This window comes from Amphibalanus amphitrite, unplaced genomic scaffold, assembly GCF_019059575.1.
Source record: "Amphibalanus amphitrite isolate SeventyFive unplaced genomic scaffold, NRLGWU_Aamphi_draft 001262F_arrow, whole genome shotgun sequence".
In the NCBI taxonomy this organism is placed as follows: domain Eukaryota; kingdom Metazoa; phylum Arthropoda; class Thecostraca; order Balanomorpha; family Balanidae; genus Amphibalanus; species Amphibalanus amphitrite.
In genome coordinates this window covers 177,071-200,761 of record NW_024882755.1, presented here as the reverse complement: position 1 = coordinate 200,761, position 23,691 = coordinate 177,071, and the positions used below count along the sequence as shown (strand labels likewise).

General features: G+C 52.5%; 1 protein-coding gene across 1 annotated transcript in view; it reads right to left on the bottom strand.

Moving 5' to 3' along the window:
- Nucleotides 1-148: 148 nt before the first annotated feature.
- LOC122371610 (myotubularin-related protein 13-like) overlaps nt 149-23,691 on the bottom strand; it is a 33,575-nt gene continuing 10,032 nt past the window's right edge. The window contains exons 4-24 of the mRNA XM_043348034.1: nt 15,777-15,905; nt 13,592-13,681; nt 12,498-12,627; nt 11,345-11,477; nt 10,471-10,579; nt 9,377-9,559; nt 8,875-8,994; nt 8,266-8,466; nt 7,746-7,927; nt 7,335-7,352; nt 6,312-6,423; nt 5,734-5,940; nt 5,229-5,342; nt 4,474-4,732; nt 3,933-4,104; nt 3,277-3,426; nt 2,861-2,957; nt 2,285-2,477; nt 1,818-1,951; nt 1,322-1,497; nt 149-383 (exon numbers count right to left, since the gene is read on the bottom strand). Of these exons, the coding sequence (XP_043203969.1) occupies nt 149-383; nt 1,322-1,497; nt 1,818-1,951; nt 2,285-2,477; nt 2,861-2,957; nt 3,277-3,426; nt 3,933-4,104; nt 4,474-4,732; nt 5,229-5,342; nt 5,734-5,940; nt 6,312-6,423; nt 7,335-7,352; nt 7,746-7,927; nt 8,266-8,466; nt 8,875-8,994; nt 9,377-9,559; nt 10,471-10,579; nt 11,345-11,477; nt 12,498-12,627; nt 13,592-13,681; nt 15,777-15,905 (3,144 nt within the window). The remainder of the gene's footprint in view (nt 384-1,321; nt 1,498-1,817; nt 1,952-2,284; nt 2,478-2,860; nt 2,958-3,276; nt 3,427-3,932; nt 4,105-4,473; nt 4,733-5,228; nt 5,343-5,733; nt 5,941-6,311; nt 6,424-7,334; nt 7,353-7,745; nt 7,928-8,265; nt 8,467-8,874; nt 8,995-9,376; nt 9,560-10,470; nt 10,580-11,344; nt 11,478-12,497; nt 12,628-13,591; nt 13,682-15,776; nt 15,906-23,691) is intronic.

The window sequence follows — 23,691 nt, the reverse complement described above, 5'->3', positions numbered from 1 at the left end:
TAATATGTTATCCGTTGAAAGCAAGGAGATAAAACGGTCAATTAAGACAAACTCGTTAGCATTGCATGTGATCACTCGCTTTTAACCATTCAAGGACAAAATATCAAATAACTTCACCAAAATTAACACCCGTCTGTCCCAGTCAGATCTATTCTCTCTGTCTTCCTTTCATCGCACTCCTGACCTCGGCGCCCCTCTTACCAGACAGTTCATCCTCGTGTCCGGGCAGGTACTCGAGGCTGTCGGCCGGCGGCAGACTCATCCGTCCCGGTGACGTCATTGCGCGCCCGTCCACCGACAGAACGTACTTCTGCCGCTTGGACGCCTTGGTTTTTAGGCCCGCTTTCCGCGCCGTGCGTAGCAGGGTCTTCTTGGCGAACCCCCTGTGGAGCGAGCGGGACGCGAGGCTGAGCGAGCGCGCTGAGCCGAGCGAAGCAGGGTAGGCTGGAGCTAAGCGGGGCTTAGCGAGGAGCGGTAGCTAGAGCTGGGGAGTCGAGATCTGATCAAACTGCTGATGAAGAGATGAGATAATGTGAAGGCGTCCGATTCCTGGGTAGATACGAGTGCCGCGCTTTCGGCAGGACGGCAATGTAGCTGGTGGGCCAGGAGTGTCATTGTCAAGAAAGATGTCATCAGTCAGGTCCTTCCTGTTGCCGGGCGGGAATGTGCTGTCAGGAAAGTCACTGTCACTGTCAACGGCCAGCTCTGCCGTCAGCAGTCAGCGCCGCAGAAGTCAGCGCCTCAAATCAGCTATCGGCTCTGCTGTCAGCAGGACCAGCTGCAGGAGCACGCAGAAGCCGCCACAGAAGCCGAGTCTCCACCGCTCTGACCTCACGGATGCTGCGGAGAGGGGCAGAGACTGACCTGACAGCTGGGAACGCTGCGATAGGGGCAGGCTCGCACCGCGTTTCAGTGTACCCAGGAGACTGGAGCCCCGCAGCAGACTGGAGCGTCTCAGTCGGCTGATACGACTGGGGACCACCGCCCACGAACTCGCGGTCACAAAAGACAATGGTTTGGGACTCGACCGGCCCACCACAGGAGTAACAAACAGGTTGTTCCCGGTGCTTGTGGCAAATTATTGGATGACGAGCAGCAAGAGATGCAGAATATCCTTAGTTGGTTTAAAAAAATCACCGCAATTATCCTCCCCAAGGCTCATTCTTTTTCGACAATGCAGCGCCCACTAAGCCAAAACGCCTTCTTGATTCACATGGCAATATGCAATATGCACGCTCGTGAACGAGTAAGGCCGTTATAGTTGGCTCATAATTGCCCTAGAGGCACACTATCTCCCAAGTTCTCTCGGGCGTGACCTTACCGTAGCGTGGCGTTTTTCTGTTTGTCCTTGGAGCCGGCTGACGCGGCGACAAAGTGCTGGCCGCGGAAGGCGAACAGCTCGGCGATGCTCGGCGGCGCGCGTAACCGCTGGATGAGCTTCTTCAGCCTCTCGATGGACTCAGCCGTCACTTCCTCGTCAAACGCCAGCTTAATCAGCTGAGGAACAGCATGGGAAAGGGTTAGATTAGCCCGACACTGTGTGAGTGGTAATTAATTGAGGAAGTAGAACCAACAAGACAATTTACCTCCTTAGATCGACAACTTGGTGTATTCTGATCACCTGTCTTATCGAAAAGGAATAGATAATATATCAATTTTACAGAAAAGTTGTTGGGCCTGCAACCCCCCATATAAGAACAAGACTGCCATGATAAATCACCGCATTAGACGGCCTGATGCGGTAGTCGGGACCCTCAGATGTCAGACTGATTTATCACAACAAATACATATCCTGTCTGGTCAAGAGGTCGCCGCACCTGGAATGTGTTGGACCGGAGCTGGAGTCCCTCCTGGAGCCACTGGTCCAGGTGGGGCAGGTACTGGACGCTGATTCGCTTCTCCTTGGTCAGGGAGGAGATGGGTAGCGATCGTACGATGGCCAGCTCGCTCGCTGCCGACACAGGGGGTCATCGTCAGCCCAGTTGGCCCAGCGCTGGTACTACAATCATGGTAGCGCATCACACACAATGAGCGTTCACAATAGTTAATCCAAGCTTAGCGACTAAGTGGAGAGAAAAATCGAACTAATCGAACTAAAAAATGCACATCATAACCCAGACGACAGTCCTGACTGTATGTCCCGCGGCCAAAGAAGTGCCGGAAGTTTCGCGCTCCACGTGGTCGTGCCCATTTCTTACTCTTTCTAGACACTCTTTATCACACCCGATCTCCCAATATCCACCCACAACACCAAACTCGTAAGTAAGTCCCCCCCCTCTCTTACCAAACGCGTCACAGGGCGCGCCCTTGAAGATGAGCCGGTAGTTTGTGATGAAGAAGGCTCCCTCGGCGGGCAGGAAGGCCGGACCACCGAGGGCTCCCGTCATCTCCTCCCGTCCGTCGGGGAGAAGGTAGGAGCGCACTGCCTCAAGCAGCAGCTCTTCGCCCGGCAGCAGTGACGGCATCAGGATCTTCGGCTGCGGGAGGGAGGTGGCGGATGGTCAGACGGGTGCGGAGAGACAGGTGACGTCCACCGGCAAGACACACCAGCGACCGCCAGTTCGAGCCAGCCCGGGAGACACGTCAGAGGATGAACGGGTTGACGGGGCAAGACAGGTAGTATATTACTCAAATCCAATTAGAGAACAGCGCGCTCATGAAAGTCATCTTTCCATGCTAAAAAAAAAACTATCATCAGGTTCAAGGCCCTGCTTCAAGTGTGTTGTATGTAAAGAAATGCATGTTCTAAGGCGACATATCAACGTCACACGCTCAAAAAGACGAGTGTTGATTCTTGATTCTGATTCTGCGGCTCCATGACACGGCTCGACCTCTGAGACAGCATGAACACGACACGCACCTTCTTTGTTGACGGCAGCCGCTTGGACTCTTTGCTGACCGCCTCCAGCGTCTCGATGTGCATGGCCACTACACCGGGCACCATCTGATGTAGTTGCCTGCAGTCAACCAGAAAACAGAGAACGTTAGAGACGGTTCGCGAAATAGAACACAAGATTAAATATCAGCACTAGACTCAGTGTTCATATTAGAACGCTTGCTGCCAGTAATGTTTAAAATGTACAATTAACAGAGTTCGGCTCTTAACAATCCAATAAATCACATTTCAATCTGATAAGACATGAGCTTACCAGTGCAAAAGTTATCTAGCTTTGCAGCAACTTTCCCAGTCAAGTTCAAGAATTACCACCATAAAACCCACGTTCTGCCACATTCCTTCAGAAGCAATTGACAATAAGTCCCGTGCGCGCCGCGTACCTGATGTGCTCCTGTGTGACGTGTCCCTCGGTGCAGACCTTGTCGACGAAGCGGGACACGAAGCGGGTCACCTCCACGCCAGCAGAGGTCACCTCCTGGTCCTCGAACCCCGACTCGGCCGTCAGACTGTCCGTCTCCGCGTCCGCCACGCTGGCGATAGGGACGGGGAACGGTCAGCTAAGGACTGGGGCTATCGCACAGTCAGTCTCAAATGGCATTTGTCGCCGAGGCGTCCTAAAACCGACATCAACGCACAGTCAGTTGTTGGCCATACCACTCGGTTACGAGAAATCGACAGCATTTGAAGATAAGTGCGCTAACCGAATCGTGAATCTTCAATAAGAGGAGAGTGACGCAGACTACGATGGCACCTACAATATGTCCAGATGTTCAGCTGTTCAAAATGTCCAGTCGTAACGACTCAACTATAGTCATAGAAAAATCGTTTGTCACAAGCTGGTTTTGCCATGACGTCTTATTGTCTTCGAAAAGAATGCATGTTATTCTGTCAGTCTTGGTAAAACATCATTAATATAGATTAAGCAAATATGTACAAAACGCTATCTCACCACTCCAGCCACAGTTATCTTCCCTCCGTTACGCAAGAGCAGTTTCCCACACTTAACACCCCGACGACTTAATCTCCCGTCCCATACCTGTTGGTGACACTGTTGCTGTTGCTCTCGCCGCGCTCGTTGTAGTTGTTCATCCGCTGCCGGTGTGAGACCACGTCCAGAGGTACGCGCAGGTACACGATGCGGTTGGCATAGTGGATGGCCTGACTGTACACGGTGGACTCCTCGGTACTGGACAGCTCCTGAAGCTTGGCTGGGGAGTGAGAAGGGCGTTGTCGGCTCGTCATGTGGGCAAACAAGGGCTGGCACGTACCCCGGCGCGATGTCAAACGATATTTGAAGGGAATATTATTGTAAAACCTGACTCAAAATATTAGAGGAAAGAAATGGCATACAAGAACAGGAAATGTCCACCAGTAGGTAACGAATTCAATAAAACCGTTCACGTTGCTTCAGCTCCCATATTCCGCCTCAATATCCTCCGTCATTCAAGCCTGATCGTTCAGAAAAAAAATCTAGCCATTCATCATTCCTCTCATTGCCGCCTCAGTCCCCCCCCCCCCCCCCCCATAAAGCCAACCCTCACCCTCCAGCCTTCCTCTAGGTTGTTCCTCTCGCGTACCTTCCTCCAGCTGTGACCTCATGCGCAGCTGGTCGGCCGCCAGCTCCAGCACAGCCGGCTCGGCGGTCTTCCTGTCGGGCCGCCAGCCGGGGGCGCCCGGGTCCCTGTCGCCCTCCAGTGAGCCGAACTGAGAGCCGGTGGCGTCTATGACGCCGTAGCGGCCCTCGTGGCGCGGCGCGTACAGCCTCTGTACGTCCCGCTGCACGTCCTGGTAGTAGGCCGCCTCCCAGAACTGCAGGTTACCCCACACCGTGTGCTCCTGCGGGGGAGAGAGGTGGCGGGTTACATCTTATCCTTAGTGTGATCGCATCATTAAACGTCATAGGACGGACGACTGTGAGTGGTACGATGTGGCATGCCTTACGAAAAAGACCAGATAGTTCATGTGCTTTCGATAAGACTGCCTAAACTGACCTCGCTCATTACGCATGGAAACGAAAAACCAAAAGGAAAAACAGTTAAAAAGTTTGAAAGACCAACTACAGCTGACAGCAAGTTAAGTTAGCCGGAAACTCGATTAAGTTATTGGTAAGTTGCAACACAGCACATCGATGGCACATCGATAACAACAACCAGCAAATGCATCAGACAATACAAGACTCGCCGAGACCTTGGACTGCATTCACAGTCTCACCCTCAAACGGTGCCTTGTCCGACACCCACTCACCTGTATACATGTGTAAGCGAACCGTATAACGCCCGTGCAGAGTCGTCGAGCCCCGCTCCCATACCGCGCCCTGTCAGTTGTCACCCACCTGGATACATGTGTAGGCGAACTGTATGACGCCCGTACAGAGCCGTCGACAGAAGGCGGTGGCCAGAGGCAGGATGGCCGCCGCCACACCGTGCTCGTCCATTGTAGAGTCGTCCTGTCGGGTGGACGGAGGTACGGTTAGACACTCACGATGGACGGTTACACCTGCGGCAGATTGTCACGCACTTTGGCGGATGCTGAGACACGATGGGGTCATGGGTGGCGGGGTCGAGATAGTTGGTGAGTGACAAATGCCTAACCTGTTAGTACCAGCACTTGCAATGATGTCAGAATATTCCCGTATGGAATATCCATCAGGGTCTTTATACCGGTAAAGGTAAAGTTACGACGCTATAGGGCACGCAGACCGACAGGCCCTTACAACATACAACAAACCAGCCTGGAGAACACAATTTATCAGGTTGGGGGAGCGGCAGGGCAGTTCACTAGACGAGAAGGGCACACCGACCTAAGTTTTGAAGGGAAACCAAAGGTGACACACCGACCTGCAGGGCGCAGTTCATCAGTCGCACCACCAGCTCGAACTGCTCGTTGTCCAGGATGGCCTTGTTGCCGATCACGTGCTGCGAGAGCTCGTGGCATAGCGCCAGACGCGCAGACTTGTTCTTCAGCGCACGCAGCACGGCCGGGAAAGACTTGCGTGCGTCCGAGATCTTCGACTCAAAGATGCAGCTGACGCAGTTTCGCAGCACCTGGCGAGGTAGAGTGACACCGAGGTTTAGGGTTTATCAGAGTTGAATAGATGCCCCCGCTAGAGAGAGATTAAAGTTTAGCAGTTTCGGGGATGTTGAGGGCAGAGCTGATAGCTTAGCTGAGAGTCAAGCTTTACATATGCAGCGGACTGTGCGCCGTACCGACTTGAAAATGGTCATGGAAAATACGTTGACAAAAAAAAATTAAACGTCAAACAGATCAATCAGAACATTTGTGACAAGTACGCCAGTTCGCCTTCATAGTTCATTACCAGTCCCTACTATCGTAAATAGAGGCGACGGAAGGTGTATAACGTATAAAGTGCGCCAATCTGACGAATCTAGCAGCACCTTCACCCCTCGGTACGGACCTCGAGCCGCCTTGCCGAGTTGTTGACGATCTGTCGGCCATCCTGCTGCAGGGTGGAGATGTGAGGACCCATCGGCACGATCCGGTTCGGCTGAGGCTTGATGGCCGCCAACCTGCGCAGGACAGAGGCAAAAAATAATATACACAGGCCATACACAGCCAGGTAGTAGGAACTCCGGGTAAGCGCGCAGCATGGGACGAAAATCAACGACAAACAAAATGCTAACAGTGGGGAATGAGACCGATTAGAAATGAACCCGAAATCGGTAGGGCCAAGAGTCTGAGAATACATGACCTAAAATCACGCAAAGCCATTGAATCGTTTCAATTAAAAATTGAATGCTTACATTTCACCCTAAGTAATAACCATTCCCAAGCTCCGACATCGCCAGCAATTATTCCCTTATAGCATTCCCTGGCCAGCACTGTGAAGACCAATGATGCCAGCCCGACCAGATCCCAAAGCAAGACCCAGACAAAATCAGACACATCAGGCCCTCCGTGCGGCTGGCGTAGCTCAGAGCAGGCTGTCAGTAGTCAGCACTCTACCACCACTGATCCCGTCAGGGCTCGGTCGCGCGTCAGGAAGAGGGCAGCACTGGGGTAGAGGGCACAACAACGGGCAAGAGGGAGCCAGTAGAGGCCCAGGACAGAGCGGGAGAGGGGAGAGGAGGGTGGATGAGGGCGAGGTGCAGCCGCTGAAGTCGATAGAGATCGTCAGTCGAGCGAGGTGAGCACAGGGCGGCCGAGATTCAGACCAGATACTCGTAGAGCATACAGCCCGCAGCTCTAGAGATCATTGGTAGTAAGCGAAGCCATCCGCACCACGCGATAGACAAAACAACCCGGTCAGGGACACTCCAGTCCCGATCGAAGGTTTAAACTGTCACAGGCCACCCATCCACCGTCCCCGCGGCGGAGCGACAGAGCACAGACCCGTCCTCGGGGTGGTACCGGCAGACGCATACAGACACACACACACACAGTATACCCCGTCGGAGTGGGAAGGGCGGAGCCGCCTTACCGCTCGCCAGATGCGTGGCTGGGAAAGGGGAGGGACAGTGAGTGCGCACACCGCCACCGCAGCCCCGTTAGCAGCGGCCGCCGGGACATTGAAACGCGGACACGCACGGACTTTGAGCTCACAAGGGTAAATTGCTGGCAATACACAGAGTTACACACTGCTGGACACAGCTTATCACACATCATAGTTCATGGTAGAATGCAGACGGGACCACACACAACAAACTAAACCGAGTCAAGCTCGTAAAAACTTAGAGCCTGCTAAAAACGCAAACTAAAAACGTGAAAAAAACTAATCAAACACACTGCAGCCTGCGCCACAACCAAACAAAATCCTACGCCCTCATCTTATAGGCAGCAAAGTTACTGAACCTCCCATTTCGTCCATTTTGAACAGCAGCACAGTACTGACCTCTGTTTGAGGTTGGTCTTGGAGCGACCCTCCTCGATGACTTGCTGGACAGCGTGCACGTTCAGCGTGGGGAACACGGGCTGGTGGATACGCCGGAACGAGCCCTCAGTGGGCCGCGGGATCTTCTCCACGTACGGCTGCTGACTGGGGATCTCGTTGTTGTACAGGTTCTGCGCCAGCTCCTGCAAGAGGGTAGATGGAGTTTAGCGATGAACCCGCAAGCAATGGACACACTTTGGTTGTAAATGTTCATAGTGGTCGTATATGTTACGCTTTCGATCAGTCCTAAATAATATGTCAAACCATCTGCGCCCCAAATACATGACAAGTGTAACGAGCAGCCCGACGTCCCCTCTCACCTATTTGCCTGCAAGTTTGTGACGGTCTTCAGAAGTCTCCCTTGATACTTACCCGTTCGAATATACCCGACTCCCGAAACAAATACCTATGCACGTCAGTGACTGTCTGCTGCTCTCACTTAACCTTCTTGCTCTTTAACAGCCTCCCAAACATCACTTACCTGCACATGTGTGACGGTCAAACTCCGGTCAGCCGTCTCCTGCCGCACCATCTCGTTGACGCCGCAGTACACCTCGTCAAAGATGTCACACGGCCTCCAGGGCGGGCCGCGCTCGGCGATGAACGAGGTGAAGAACATGCAGTCCAGGAGGCGGGCCGTGAAGGAGCAGTCCACCATGCCGCGCTGGCCTAGAAACGATGCCTGTGACGGGAAAGGGGAGACGTTACAGGTGACTGTCAGCTGGAGAGGGTAGAATGATGGTTGACAGAAAGACGTTGACTATCGTGTGGTGCAATTACTGGTTACGGTATCAGGAAATTAATGAGATTAGCTTTACCAACATCGAGAGGGCGCCAACATGTCCTAGCGAATAAAACATGGGGACGATGAAGGGTATGGTGTGTATCATTTACCCCAGTCGTGGAGTGTATTTAGTACCCACCTTGTGGAAGGTGATGACTGGTGCGGGGCGTATCTCATGACGTACCCAAAGATGTGGAGTTATCCTTCACCCCAGGTGAACGGTGTATCTTATACCCACCTTGTGGAAGGTGATGACTGGTGTGCAGTGCATTATATACCCAGGGGTGTGGTGTAGTTTATACCCACCTTGTGGAAGGTGATGACTGGCGTGGGGTGTATCCGGATGAGCGTCAGACAGTTGCGGTAGCCCTGCAGCAGCTGGCCAAACATCCGCAGAAACACGGCGCGGATCTCCTTGTCCAGGATCTGGCGGAGACAGCGCGCCGATGTCGGTTAGGGGAAACCCCTGATTAGTGTCACTGTGTTACTGTTATCTTTATCCTGGTAGCATTTATTTTTGTGGCGAATTCGTTAATAATTAGCACCACAGACCACCTGGTCATAGATATGTAGTGATCTATGTTAGCACTGAAACCTTATTCCCAATTTGCGATAAAAACAACAAACACAAATTTAAAAGCGCAACATGAAAATGTGTATGCAACCACTGCGATGTCAGTTTCAGAATCATCCAACACACATACAACACAAAGACAGGAACAACTAACAGGCCTGAATCCAGTCATACCCCTCTCATATCAACCCAACTCTGTTCTTCCCACACATCCACTCATGACTCAGCACTTACCATGGGCGCCGAGGGCCGCACAGGTGTGGGGAAGGCGAAGTCGGACCGGTGCAGCTCGGGATGCAGCACCTGTGAGAGGCTGTGAAGTGCCAGCGAGCGGACCGGCTCGGGCAGCTGGGGAATCATACACGACTCGGGCACGCTGACACAGCCGCCGTCCAGGTCTGCCACGATGACGTCCATCTGAGGAGATAGGGTTAGACAGGGTTAGAATGGGATTGAAGAGAGTCAGAAGGGGACGGAAAGGGGCAGAATTGGAACAGAAAGGAGGCAGAGGGAGAAGGAAGGGACTCAGAATAGGGACAGACAGAGGGCAGAGGGGACTCATTTGGCGAGAAATGTCATGTAATACACAGGTCCTAATTATGTCCAGATCTGGCCTAGGCCAAGGTGGAGGGGAGGACTCTTCTTGTCTAGTTGGCGAGTGAGAAAAGAATCCGTATTCGATGACGTGTGAAGCTGAGAGCCTGCTATCCGCTCATCCATCTCCTACATCATCGCCTCTCGCCAGACCATCATTCTCCCCAGACTGCCCCGTCCCCTCTCTACCCCGTCAGCGACGCCATTTGATTCCACAGCCCGCCGGCCTATCGACTCAGCCGGCCGACCCCCGGGCGGGCGGCCCCAAACGGCCGGCAAACAATGGCCAGATAGCGCCGTCACTGGGGACCCACTGAGACCCATCCATCAGTCAAGCTATGTTGGAGCACAACGGCAGCACAGAATGAGGCCGCTGCCTTTCATAGCCCGGCCAGCTGACAAAGAGTTTAATTTTAGACGGACGGGTGGGCTAGTTTAGAGCCTTACATCCAGAGGTTTCAAAATTAATGTGTGTCTTGCCAGCTAGATCTGTCTCCACACGCACATTAATATTGTCATATTTTGGTCCAATGGACAAATCCTGGCTCAATTCACACCACACGGTGCCTAACGACAGCCTTCACGTCCTCTCTCCGCCCACCTCACAAAACGCACCAGACATCCCTGTCTCCCTTTTCCGGATCGACCACTCATCCCTCCTCCCTTTATCTACCTCAGTCACCAGCCCTATTAGCTCTGTGTTCCGTCCCTATTCCCTAGTCTCGGCCACTCACCAGGTCTGGCATGCCGTGCAGTACGGACGAATGCGCTCCCATGATGAAGGGAGTCGGCGTGGTCACCACCTCCAGAAGAGACGACGGCAACACCGGGATGTACACGTAACTGAGGGAGACGACGACAAGGTTAGCACAAGACATTATGTCGGCAAATACTGCTTAGACAGTCACCGCCTAACACACGGTATAGGTCGGTCAATGTCAGTCAGTCAGTCACCACCTTTTGCAGAGGCAATGGCAACACCGGGATGTACACGTAACTGAGGGAGATAACAACAAGGAGTCAGGCACACGGTATATGTCAGTTAACACAGGACAGTCACACCCGGCATATGTTGACAAATACCAAACAATCACCAGCTTTTGCAGAGGCGACGGCAACACCGGGGTGTGCACTGCAGTAGGCACGAAACTGCACGAGAGAACGGTTAGGTCAGCGTATGACCAAAAGGCTAGCGTCAGAGGTTCCACATGGTGGGGTGGGTGGTGAACATTTTCGACCACTGAGATGGCTTGTCGCCAAGGAAGATGGGATGGTCTCATTTTGACTGCCCTAAAACGCTACAGTTTCCAGCCAGTTTAGCTGAATGCGCTATATCAGACTAGGATATATTCGGAAGAAAGCATTTCAGATAAGGCATGGCCGACCTTGCAGACAGCCCAAGTGTTTGTCAGTCTTTCGAATGAGATAAAGCTACAACCCGACGGCAGACAATGCCGTCAGCTCGGTGTTCCGGGACGCTTCAGCCATAGTACCCTAAGCCAAACTGGGAATATGGATGTGGGACATAACTCTTGCACCACAAGGTTTAGAGCACCAGTACCCCCAGCCACATTCCTCGGCCATTCCCTATACCCCAGTTCCCCATACCTGTACTTGAAGGGGTACATGAGCGAAGTGAGCGCGTGGCACGCTTCCGTCAGCCGTGAGTAGGCCGTCGAGTGCACCAGGATCTTGTGCTCCGTCATCGCCGCACAGAACAGCGTCATTACGTTCTTAATGCCTGTCGAAGAAACCCAAAAGACCCGTCAGACGCACTAACGATATTGGTGGCATGGATGGACAAGGATCGCACACCGTGTGCTACTCTCAATAGCAGCCGCTTGGTAAGCATTATGCAATGGTCATCAGTGCACAACATAATCGCGAAGCTGTTGCGACATGGATAAGTGGAATATTGCATTATCAATGTGCTCAACGATAAAATGAGCATTACAAAACATAGTGATACCGGGTTTTACATAACTCGTGATTCGGATGTTTTATGAAACATTGTATATTGTATAAGTAATGGCTGAAAAGCTTCACTTTCCGTGTAAGGCATTGCCAAAAATGATACTTCAATAGGGCGTCCCCAGAAAATACAGGAAGGCGCGGCGACCGTTACTAACCAGTTGTCAAAGCCAAACCCATGCCTGATGCTGCTTCTACCGAGCTCTCCCATGCCAACGCTGTGTAACCGTTAAAACACTCAACAAACTGCGACAAAGCAAACCATATGTCTCTTAACGACTGCTGTCTCACAGTCACTCCTTACACTCCACGATATTATTCTTACCGACCTGCCTCACTGCAAGTCCTAGGCAACATCGGCCGTTCTAACACATACCATAGCAGCTAACGAGTCCCAGGCTATTGATAAAACCTCCCTTACCAAGCTGTCTCAACAGCTGTGCCACGGCGACCACTCGTGTCCCTTAGGTAGTCCCTTACCGAGCTGACACAGCGACCCCTTGTGTCCCCTGACATCGTCCCTTACCGAGCTAGCACAGCGAACCCTCGTGTCCCCTGAGGTCGTCCCTTACCGAGCTAGCACAGCGACCCCTCGTGTCCCCTGACATCGTCCCTTACCGAGCTGACACAGAGATCCCTTGTGTCCCCTGAATCCCCCTTACCGAGCTGATTCAGCGACCCCTTGTGTCCCCTGAGGTCGTCCAGCTGTGCAACGAGTCCACGACCACCTGATATCTTTCTTACCGAGCTAACATAGCGACCCCTCATGCCCCCTGAGATCCCCCCTTACCGAGCTGCCCGAACAGCTGTGCCACCGCCACTCCCGTGGTCGGTATGGAGGGGGATAGCGGCGGCTGCAGCGCCTGTCGGTCACCGGCACCGATACTGAACCGCACCTGGGGGCCGCCCGGAGGGGGAACCTGTGGAAAGAGGGGGGGGGGGGTCAGACACAGACTAGGACACAGAGGAGATGGACGATACTGAAACTGAACTGCGGGCCGCCCGGAGGGGGAACCTGTGGGCGGTGAAAGAGACTGGTCAGATCAGAGCACGGAAGAGGAAGCAGAAAGATGTCAAACTCAGACTGCATGAAAAGAGCAGATAGTTAGACATACTAGGCCGGGCTAGGGCCCAGCCGAAGGCGGGACGTTTGGGCGGGGGAGGGTAGCAGTTGGACACAGACTGTAACGCTAGGGGAAGCACCAGGAGACAGATCGCAATCAGTCTCCAAGAGAAGATAAAGGAAGGTACACATCGGCGTGGAGTGTTCATGGGGGTGGTGAGGGCATACTGGGCTGAATTACTGGGGGCACGGGACTTGCAACACAAGATTCGAGCATATTGCAGCGGTACATTTGAAGACGACTTGAACACAGTGAACCTTGGCGCTCAATGTTGATAGACGTTATGGCAGAGTCATCAGATGATATATGACACCACCAGCTCCAAAACGATATTTGAGTTCAAACAACAAACAGCGGCGGGCAGAACTTCTACATTTGAGCTCCGATAGCTGCAACACAGCCTACTATCACTTATCAAACGAACCACTTACGTAATTTAACCGATCTCCTGGAATCAAAGGCGCACCTTACAAGCAAGGCCGCATTCCACGTGCTGTACCCTTCCGTGTATAATCGTCACAAACAAATCGCTGCACGCAATCCAGTTTAAGCACCGCTCGTCCCTCGCTCCCTGTCATACCGCGACCTCCCCCCCCCCCCCTCCCACTAATCCGGCCGACTCAACCGAGACACCTGTAAGCGGCTCCACGGCGGCTGAGTCGGGAATGTAATGCACTCGACCACCATCACGCGACATTGTCCTCTTACGAGGGAAGGTCGCTAACGGTTCCCCGACACTTGACGCACGCGGAAAACTCACCTGAACACAGCCTAGAATATTGCCTACTAGCGCCTCCAGCTCGGGACCTAAACTGTCCATGTAGACCGCGTACAAAATGCCCAAACAGTTCTGGAAAGAGAGGAAAACGAAAGTAAGACAAAACATTCGAGCATGTCATTAGCGTATCAATATTCGCGTGAGTGCGAGAGACTGAGAGTTGATGCCATGAAAACTGTGTGGTTACAACAATGCACACGGTTAGAATTTACTTTTCAGTTGTAGTGCAACGTTTACTTCATATTTGTCGCAGATTTCCAAGTCCTTCATGAATGGGTACATCATTTCCGAGTATGCAAAATAAAAATCGTGGCATCGACATCTGCTTTGCTACCATGGTCGATAGCATTTGTCGGTGGACTAAGAAGGCAACGTATGTATGTGTTCTTAGGTTCAGCGGGAGCTCAAAGTCTGCAGATCGTCAAAGCATCCCCAGACAGCAGGATAACACATATGGGTGTGTGATGGCCCGCTATCACAATAATACCGTCCATGTCGATATCATTGTGAAAACATACGGTCACTGGTCTCGAAAAGGAGCCGCAACCGCCTTCATCGATTATCAGAGCATGCAGAGCAATAACAGTTTTTTTTTACCAAACTGCATGCCCAACAATGCACGAATTACGCTAACAGCGGAAGCCATGAAAAAATGAAGACTTATTGTGATAAGCAGCGGCCGTATACAGAACCATTATGGCTAGAATGTCCTGCTATGCAATCTACAAAGTGCCCTAGCTAAAACATTTTCTCACAACATTCAGCAAACAACCACAGAATGAGCACCCGATAGCAACTGCCTCGCAATGGAAGTGAAATTTAATGGAATTGAATGAAATTAAAAGGAATTGAATGAAGACAAAACAACATGTGGCTAAGCGAGCTTTCGCATGTCGTGAGGCGTTTCATATTTGACGTTGTATGACATTATCTTCAAATAAACTTGAAGTGAAGCCTGAGAACTGAAGATGGTGCTTTCAGATTTCAAAAATCTGCTATCTTGCTGAATCGGCCGTGACCGGAAAGGCTGGACATACTGAGGCATACGAAGGAAAGGAAAAGCAACGAATGACTTCTTGTTTATAACGCAAAGTAAAACAATGGGTAACGAAAAGTGGGAGTAGCAATGTTAACTGACGTCTTCAGACGCTAAACAATGATGAGCAGTGAGCAGCTTGGACGAAACCACCATTCCAGTATCTCGTTAAAACAGCTCTAGCGACAGAGACTGCACATCCCAGTACAGACATTTGTACCAGACAATCAGCCCAAATGGCTTCGACAGGAAAGTCGGGCCGCCTGGCGTTGAATCAGTGACGTCACTCGCCAGCCTGTCCACTGGGACCGTCTGTTACCCCACTCGGGGGAGAGGGAGGGGAGCGACCAGGAAACCAGGCGCACCGTCGGGCCATCGCGGAAAGTGGCTGCCGTCCGTACTGTCCCCAAGGAGGCGTCGTGCCCGTCGACTGACCCAGCAACTCACTGGTGGGAGACAGGCGGCAACAGGCATGTGCTAGTCGCTAGAGACGCGAGCGTGGTCGCCGAGTCTCTGTCTACGACAGTGTCATAAAAAACAAGGCACATTTTGGGGGAATGGATAATACATTTTGATTGGATACTAAGGTGCCAAACCTCAGCCAGTGAAGCCAGCGTTGAGTGTTGCTTTGGTTTAGCGTCGAAAACGTTCATGTTTCAAAGCATGCGACCCGACTTGCCGGTCTCAGCAAGAGCGAGTTGTGGCGTTCATAAGCTCTGGTGTGAGGAAAAGTCGCATTGACGTCGATTCTGGAGCGCAACTCATTCGGTGATGCCATCGATAAATTGTACTATCGGTCGGATGCTTGGGGGCACTGCAGCAATCACTGAGATTTAACATTTGCATATTTCAATTTGAATAAGCTCATAATCAAACACCAAAGTGAACTAAATCCCTCCATTTAAACAAGCGCGACATGCAGCACAACCCCTCACAGTGCGAGGAAGTCATAAATCCTCCATTAGCTGTCACGCAATGCGCCTTTAACACCAGCCGTGTCCACCCGGCACGTCCGACGCGGCGGGGGCCGGAAGGGCGCGTGCCTAGTCCTCCACCCCCACCGCGGGGGTCACAGGAGGGGGACGGCACAGCGTGGGGTCACAGCCGGGGGAGAGGAGGGCGGACACTCACCCGGAATGTGACGAAGTAGTCCAGTCGCGAGACGAGCACCAGCGCCTTGGGTGCGTACATGACGCTGTGGTGGGTGATGGTCGGCAGACGCTGCAGGCCGTTCCTCTCGCCACTGAAGGTCTCCTCCTCCTGCGGGCAGAGGGGGGGGGGGGGGTCAGCAGAGGTCAGCTCGGATCAGCATGGTTCAGTGGAGGTCAGCATGGTTCAGTGGTCAGTGGGGGTATGCAGGGCCAGCATGGGTCAGATAGCTATGTCATGTCAGCAGGAGTCAACGGTGATCCAGAGAGGTTTGCATATTTTCCGCGGGTCAAGAAAGGTCAAAAAGCGCGTCGTGCCATCAGAGGTTAGCTTATGCCAGTCAGTCGCATCCATCGCTCCCTTAGCAAAATTTCAAGGTGCGTGAGCATATAAGGAGTCGTGCCGATCGCCTATCAGTCTTTAAATTCAATCTCGCACGCCCTCTGAGACGAACGGATCAGTAGCTCGCGATACGGGTAAGGGACAAAAACACCGAACTCTGCTATTACCGATGTCTGACGATAAGACAACCCCGGCGAATTTCGGCTACACACTCACTGCACACTGCGCAAGGATATCCGTAAAAAGACAGCATCAGCAACACAGCTCGTATGCCGGCACCGAATGAATGGACTGCATCTCACATATCCTTCTGTAGCTGACAGCCGAGGCTGGCCATTTCATCTCTGTGATGAACGGGACGTTAGGGCGGCCACCGATCACTGGCTGGTGTCGTGATACCGAGACCGGCAGGCCGGCCGACAGACAGGCTGACTCAGTCCTGCGCAGCCAGTCCTGCTCAGCTCACGGGGAGGACGGCATGGGTCGTTCGCCCGGCGCTGGGGAGACTTTGACCGTGCTGTTCTGGCCACACGGGTCGAGTAACTAGTATGGATACATCGGGCATTATTACCACAGAGATCAGATAAGAGTACCATACAATGGGAATCGGACATCATTACACCAATGGCCAAACCAGTGAGCAACTCCCCAGACGCCGGCCATCACTATTCGTTACGGGACCGTCAAATTCGATGGAGGATGACGAAAACAACAGATTTAATGGGATCACGTCTTGAAACAACACATCGATCATCATTCTCTTTGGATTGCATTTGCAAAATACGATCCCGACCGGTTAGCTCTCTGCTACTGTGGCTATGCGGATAATCTGATAGAGTCCCGGCCTTTCATTTTATGGCGGTTTGAGATAGTGGTCGAGCTTCAGAGAGTAGCGCGGCTTGTCCCTTTCCAGACGAACCACAGTGTTTACAAACTGAGTCATCGGAGCGACGCGAACCACGGACAGGGGCTGGATGTCCTGTGCGCGCGCCGCGGCTACCGAACGACTGAAATCTGCTCTGATCCGGGGCAATCGGATTTAATCCTCTGATCCTGATGATCCCCATTTGGCTCGAGCCTGGTCTCAATCCAATCCTGTCAAAGCGGACAACACAGGCGCAGGTCGTAGCCCAGACAGTCAGTTTTCCTAGCGAGGGGAGGGGTAGCAAAACACACACGCCAGACCTCATATCAACCTGTCTCTCCCTCACTTTATAGGACAGAGCAGCGTGCGGCGCGACTGTAGTCGATAAAAACCATCTGCCCTTAGAGACAGGTGCCGTGTCAGACCAAAGGCGGGCCTGCATACACGTGTTCCTGGGCTACCATACCATAACCACCACCGCTGCCGCCCTGTCGCCGCCGCCGCCGCGGCGTGCCGCGAGCCGCGGCGTGCCACTGGCATTTGGCTTGTCAGATCAGTCATTCGCCGGATGGTTTAAACACAGACCCGACCGCGGCCCCCAGCCCAGTCTGACTCGGCAGAGCGCGGCTGAGGCGTCTGACACAGGCGACGCCGTGCGGAGCCCCACGGGCCACCAGGGCCGGGCGGGCGGGGTGGTAACACATCAGACTGACGACTGCACTGGACAGACGGCCGCCCACGTGGCAATGAGTCATGGGAGGCGAATGTTGACTTTTGTAACGACTGAAATGGGGAATTTGAAAGCACATTTATCGTATGAACCGTAAATAATATCGAGGCTGTTCATGAGAAATCACATCGTGGCCCCAAAAGCAGCAAAAAAGTCAACCTAGATAACAGATAATGGGAATGAGTATCCATCCGCCTTCGAAATGGTCAAGAACGCAAAACTTCACCCTCCCTAGCAGCAGCGAGCTGCTTCGTGTGCGTTGCAACGCCACGCTACAACCTCCGTCATGGGCTGCAACACACGTCCCCCCCCCCCCCCTCTCCTGCCACTGTCAGGCCAACGGTATCACATGACCACCGGTAGCCATGCGCGGGTCGGGTGTCCTGCACACTTGCACGTGTCGACATCAGACAATATCGTCCCGGCAGTCGGTAGGGCTACCGAGCTTTGAGAGGATTTCAACTCCCAACGGAGGCAAGTTATATGCTCGAACGGACCAAAAACTGGGCCAGCGCTCAAGGCTGCACACAGGGACAAGTCTGCAGTCTCTCCACTCCTGAAAAATGCGCCCAAAACATGCAAACACGACTCGGCCGTGGCCGACTCTCACAAGCGTGCAAGACCGGCATCTGCCCCTGCAGTGAGCCTCCACCCCCCCCCCCCCCCCCACCCCGGCCCCACATGCCTGTTGAGAGGCCTACACTGACCACTCCCTCAGTGAGCTGAGCTGACCATACGGTGCATGCCGCCGCCGTCGCCGCAGTCGCCACTGTTGCACGGAACATGCACGAGTGATACCGGATGGGAGCTACGTCTGTGGTGAGAAATCCGGGGCAGATTCGGAGCGATGTGACCCGTCAACCATCCAGGGTTCGCGGTTGTAGCTTGCAGTCACCCCAACAGGAACTCAGATAGACAGAAACGGTGACAGACACGTGGGTGAAAAACGCCCAACGGGGGATGATAACTATCGGTGACTCAAGATTAGGGTGGGACCAGCACGGACGCGAGAGTGCCACATGACTCATAAATTGTGCGGGGATACGTGAGGACGACACGGCGAGAGTGCCAGCAGATCAGGGCCCATTGTGATGCTAATTATTTGGCATCCGGGATACATGTCACTCGTATAGGTCAGCGGCTATCGTGTGCGATAGTGCATTAAGAATGTCGTAGCGTATGTAGTACGGTATGACACTGGATCGGGCTTATTTAGGCGCTAGTGTTGAGATGTGACATTCATCCAACGCGCCGTCCGGAGTCCACAACTTGCATACCAATAGTTACGTCTGCCCTCCCACCATACAACCCACCATTCGGTATGCACCGTCCCATACCGTCCGACGAAAGCTCATCGTCCACGGACCGCCAAAACCAGCGCCCACCAGACCATTGCACTTCCACCGTTCACCGACCAGCGGCGACGGGTGCTGTCAACGTCCAATCCACTGTCCACCGGCCATCAAATAGCATCGATCTGACCCAATACTAGTCCAGCTCAGCCGTGACTGTAGAATAGATCAGACTGGCAGTCTCTATTGATGACGTGCACGACTCAGTCTCCCAGCGTGGCTCGGGCCGGGGCCGGCAGAGGCAGTACGGTCGGAGTGAGGCTCACCGGGGTGCGGACCAGCCCGGCCCGACGCGACGTGACTAGAGAGAGACGGACCCGTCTGTCAGCTACACGAGAGTAGCGGCAGAGCGGCGCTTCAATGAGCTGGGAGCGCTATGCATTATGCACAACTCGCATACTGCCTCGCTCACTCGTGCATATGCTGCAATTTAAATTCCAGAGACATATCTTAATTATGTGTGCATAACTAGATCTGGGTACAAAATGCTGAGACTGGAAACTGAACATTGGCGCATAGCACTGAGAAAAAAAATTATTCCCCAGGGGTGTTTTACGGGTGTCAGACACCATTGGAGGTGTCATCGAACACCCAGATTGGTGTTGAAAAATGCTGTTTAGGGAATCATTAAGGTGTACAACACCACGATGACACCCTTTCAAGTGTTCGTTCGCATGCGAGCGTTTAGATATACCTTAATGGGATTCAGCATGACACCTTAATAGGTGTCCGACACCCACACCCATCCGGGTATCAAACACTCTAAGGTATCAAACACCCTAAAAGGTGTCAAAAATGTTCTTTTAAAAGCATCTGACACCCTTATGATGCCTTCACAGGTGTTGCCATTTATTAAAGCGGAATGTTAAAAGTGTCCGACACTGCTAGAGGTGTCACATTGACACTTGCAAAAGGATCTGACACCAAAAACAGCGTGAAAAAAATGAGGAAAAATATTCCCATGGGGTGTCTCACGGGTGTCGGACATCATTGCAGTGTCATATATAACGCCCAGATTGGTGTCAAAAATGTTGTTTTGGGAATCATGGAGGTGTACAACACCACGATGACAACCTTCAAGTGCAACGCGCTTTTAAACACACGTGGGATTCAGAACGACACATTAATGGGTGTCCTACACCCAGGGCTGCGGAGTCGGAGTCGGAGTCGGAGTCGACAGTTCTGACCGGAGTCGGAGTCGTAGTCGGAGTCGATTTTGGAAACCGGAGCCGGAGTCGGAGTCGGAGTCACCGAAAAATCCATCGACTCCGCAGACCTGACAGGGCTGCGGAGTCGGGAGTCGGAGTTGGAGTCGGTCGGAGTCGATAGTTCTACCCGGAGTCGGAGTCGGAGTTGTTTTTTGGAAGCCGGAGTCGGAGTCGGAGTCGGAGTCACTGAAAATCCATCGACTCCGCAGCCCTGCCTACACCAACATCCATTCGGGTGTCAAACACCCTAAACCATCAACACTTCAAAAGGTGTAAAAAAATGTTCCTTAAAAGGGATCTGATACCCTCGTGATACCTTCACGTGTGTTGTCATTTGTTGAGGAACATTCCAGCATGAGTCATGAAATGTTTGAAAGCTGTCGTGTATTCGAACCCAAATCATCACATAAATTGTTCTGACGTCACTTGTGTTAGGAACCAAGGATGCGGTGTCTAACGGATTTTCAGTGACTCGGACTCCCGCTCTGTCTTCCAAAATGGACTCCTATTCCGGCCAGAACTGCCAACTCCATCAGACTCCGACTCTGACTCCGTAGCACTGCTAGAAACCACAGCAGGTCCAGTGGTTTGAATCATTACCCAATCAGCAAGCTGCATTGTGTGACGTCATTTGTGTGCCGGTCACGGCGTCAACCATGCGAAGATCAAAAAGCGCCACCTTGCAGGAAAGCCGTTAGATTTCAGTTGGCGGCGGCTGGCCACGTGGTGCGTGTGCGGTGTGAGTGATGGCAGGGCTTTTTTGAATTTATGTGGATATAGTGGCGCCGAACGTTGTTCGCAGTGTACTTCTTCAAGTGATTGTGCGTTAATGATAATGTTTAGCTTTTATTTGTAGCTTGCTCCGTGTTTATTCAAATGACGAGGCGGGCGGTACTCGGTGAAATTTGAAGTCTGGAGTGAGGATGACAACACAGCATTGCACCATGGAAACGAAAGCAAGTGAACTGCGGAATAACATCTGGTTGGAGATAATCGACGGTTAATTATCATTGTTGAAATGCGAGCAACTTCTCACTGTGAATGGACCCGATGTGTTTCGGTGAGTTTTCATTGGATTTCTCCATAAATATAGAGCCCATATTTTTTTTTTGTACTTTATAGTTTGTTGCTGTATACAAGATAGGAATGTCATGTTTGTATGCGATACCTATGCCTGTTTGAACCAATAAATGTAAGAATGTGTCGACACCTTTTTTGGCATCCAATGGACACTCTCGTAACACCTTTAAGGGTGTGTACCAAACTGCACCTCGCTGGGGTGTCAGACGGGTGTCACTTTAGACACCAATACAGGTGTCATTGGGAATCAAACACCGGGTGTCTGACACCCTTTTGGGTGTGCACCCAAAAGGGTGTCAGACACCTAAAAGGGTGTCAGACACCCGGTGTTTCATTCCCAATGACACCTGTATTGGTGTCAAAAGTGACACCCGTCTGACACCCCAGCGAGGTGCAGTTTGGTACACACCCTTAAAGGTGTTCCAGGGGAATAATTTTTTTTCTCAGTGAGTGACTGAGTTCTTCGAGCTCACTGACCCCTTCCTCTGAAGGTTGATCAGTTGGCCCGGCTGAGCCGCTGTTGGACACCTGCCATTCAGCAGAGCTGTCGATCGCACCCAGCCCCTCCCCTCCCTACCCCGCCCACCTTACACCTCTGCCCCCGCGCAGCATTCAAACGAGTCGGCCGGCCGCGCCCGGGGTCATTCCGACGGGAGAGGTCAGACAGGGCAGTCGATACGTTTATCGACACTCATCGATAACAGTCATCATCGATATGCCACCACATGTTGACCGCTGTCAGAGTTCCCAGCGCACATTGGTATTCAGACCTGATGGTGGCTTTTTGATTCAGTGAGATCAGCAGCAAAAACGGATCAGTGAAGTTCGCGGCCAGACTCAGATTAGACTCTGCGTGCTGTTTGAAAGTCAGTGCATATCAAATGCATAACGAGTATGCATATAAAGGCATTCCAAGGTTCAAAATAAAGGTCCGCTGTGCAGACTCTAGGAAATCACCTTAGCAAAAAACCTAACCACAATAAAAAAAATGTTATAAAGGAGCCAAGAGCAAACAGCATATTGCACCAGCAGCACCACCCCACTGAAAAAAAAATGTTTGGCATTGGTGATTCTCTCAATGAGTGGACCTGGCATATCCTTTTCCGATATTAACATCTTCCGAACTCATCTGTCTGTCTCTGGGACATCGCCACTCGTCCCCGGCTCATCGATTATGTTATCGTCTTTTGCACACGGCAGCACGCGTCATTCCCCATCGGGCACCGCTCCTCACCGCACGCCGTCCGGTCGCGTTTGGAGCGCTGCCAACTCAGCTGCAGTTGCAAAACCCGGCCGCGGACCGAAGGGCGGTCCATTCGGTCCGAGAAAGTCGGTCCGTATCGGGACCTCACCCCTGACCGAGTTGGTACTGTCGGTCCTTATTTGGGTCCCCCTGCAGCGGTGCAGGACGCACACTGACACACGGGGTTATCGCGACAGACACCAGTGAGGTTTCAATGCAGCTCTGTGACTCGCCCCTCGCCGGCCCCGCCGTCATACGTCATGCTGTCAGCTCGACAATTTTCCTCGCTCAGCTCAACCACTCTTGCCTTTTGCACCACCAAATTGCAATTAGACAATCATCCTCTGCAGTTTGCACCAAATGGTAAATGAGACAATTTATACCACAAGCGAACATAACAATCATTATTCCAAATGTGTAGGCACGTAGGAGATGTAGGACTCTATTATCCATTTCAATTTCAAATTTTCAATCTCAAAGCAGAGCACCCACCAAGAATAGCGCCCGATCTCATCTTGTGAGAGCCATCGCCCGCTCTGGCGAATAATCAATCAGCCAGGCGCGGAGTCCCGGCCCCCACCACTCCCCCGCCCACCCCGGCGTGTTCAATGGGCGAACAATCGTTGGCTGGCGCTCCTCCAGATTTGGCAGGGGGAGGCGAGGAGTAGGACAGCGACCACAGGGGGACGGAAGTGCTGGGTATGGGAGGTGTAACCGCACCATTACACAACGACGATCACGGGACAGAGTTGGACGGTGATATCAACATCCTTCCGCTGCGCTGGACAGGCAGGCGGGGGACGGTAGGAAGGAAGTTACTCACAAGTGTCGGCGAGATAGCGTACGATATCTGTCCGACTGAGACTGCAAAGGCCAAGGACTGGTGCAAACAAAGTCCGCAGACACACACTCGACGTAATCGCAAAACGATACTTCGACCCGCAGAGTTCAGGGTTTCCCTTCGCAAGGCAGAGAGGACAAAGATAGCCTATGCTTACGCATTATTTATCCCATTCGTTAAGTCTGATCAGCTACTTTCGTCATTACAGTCATTACCACACGACTGGTGGTCAACAA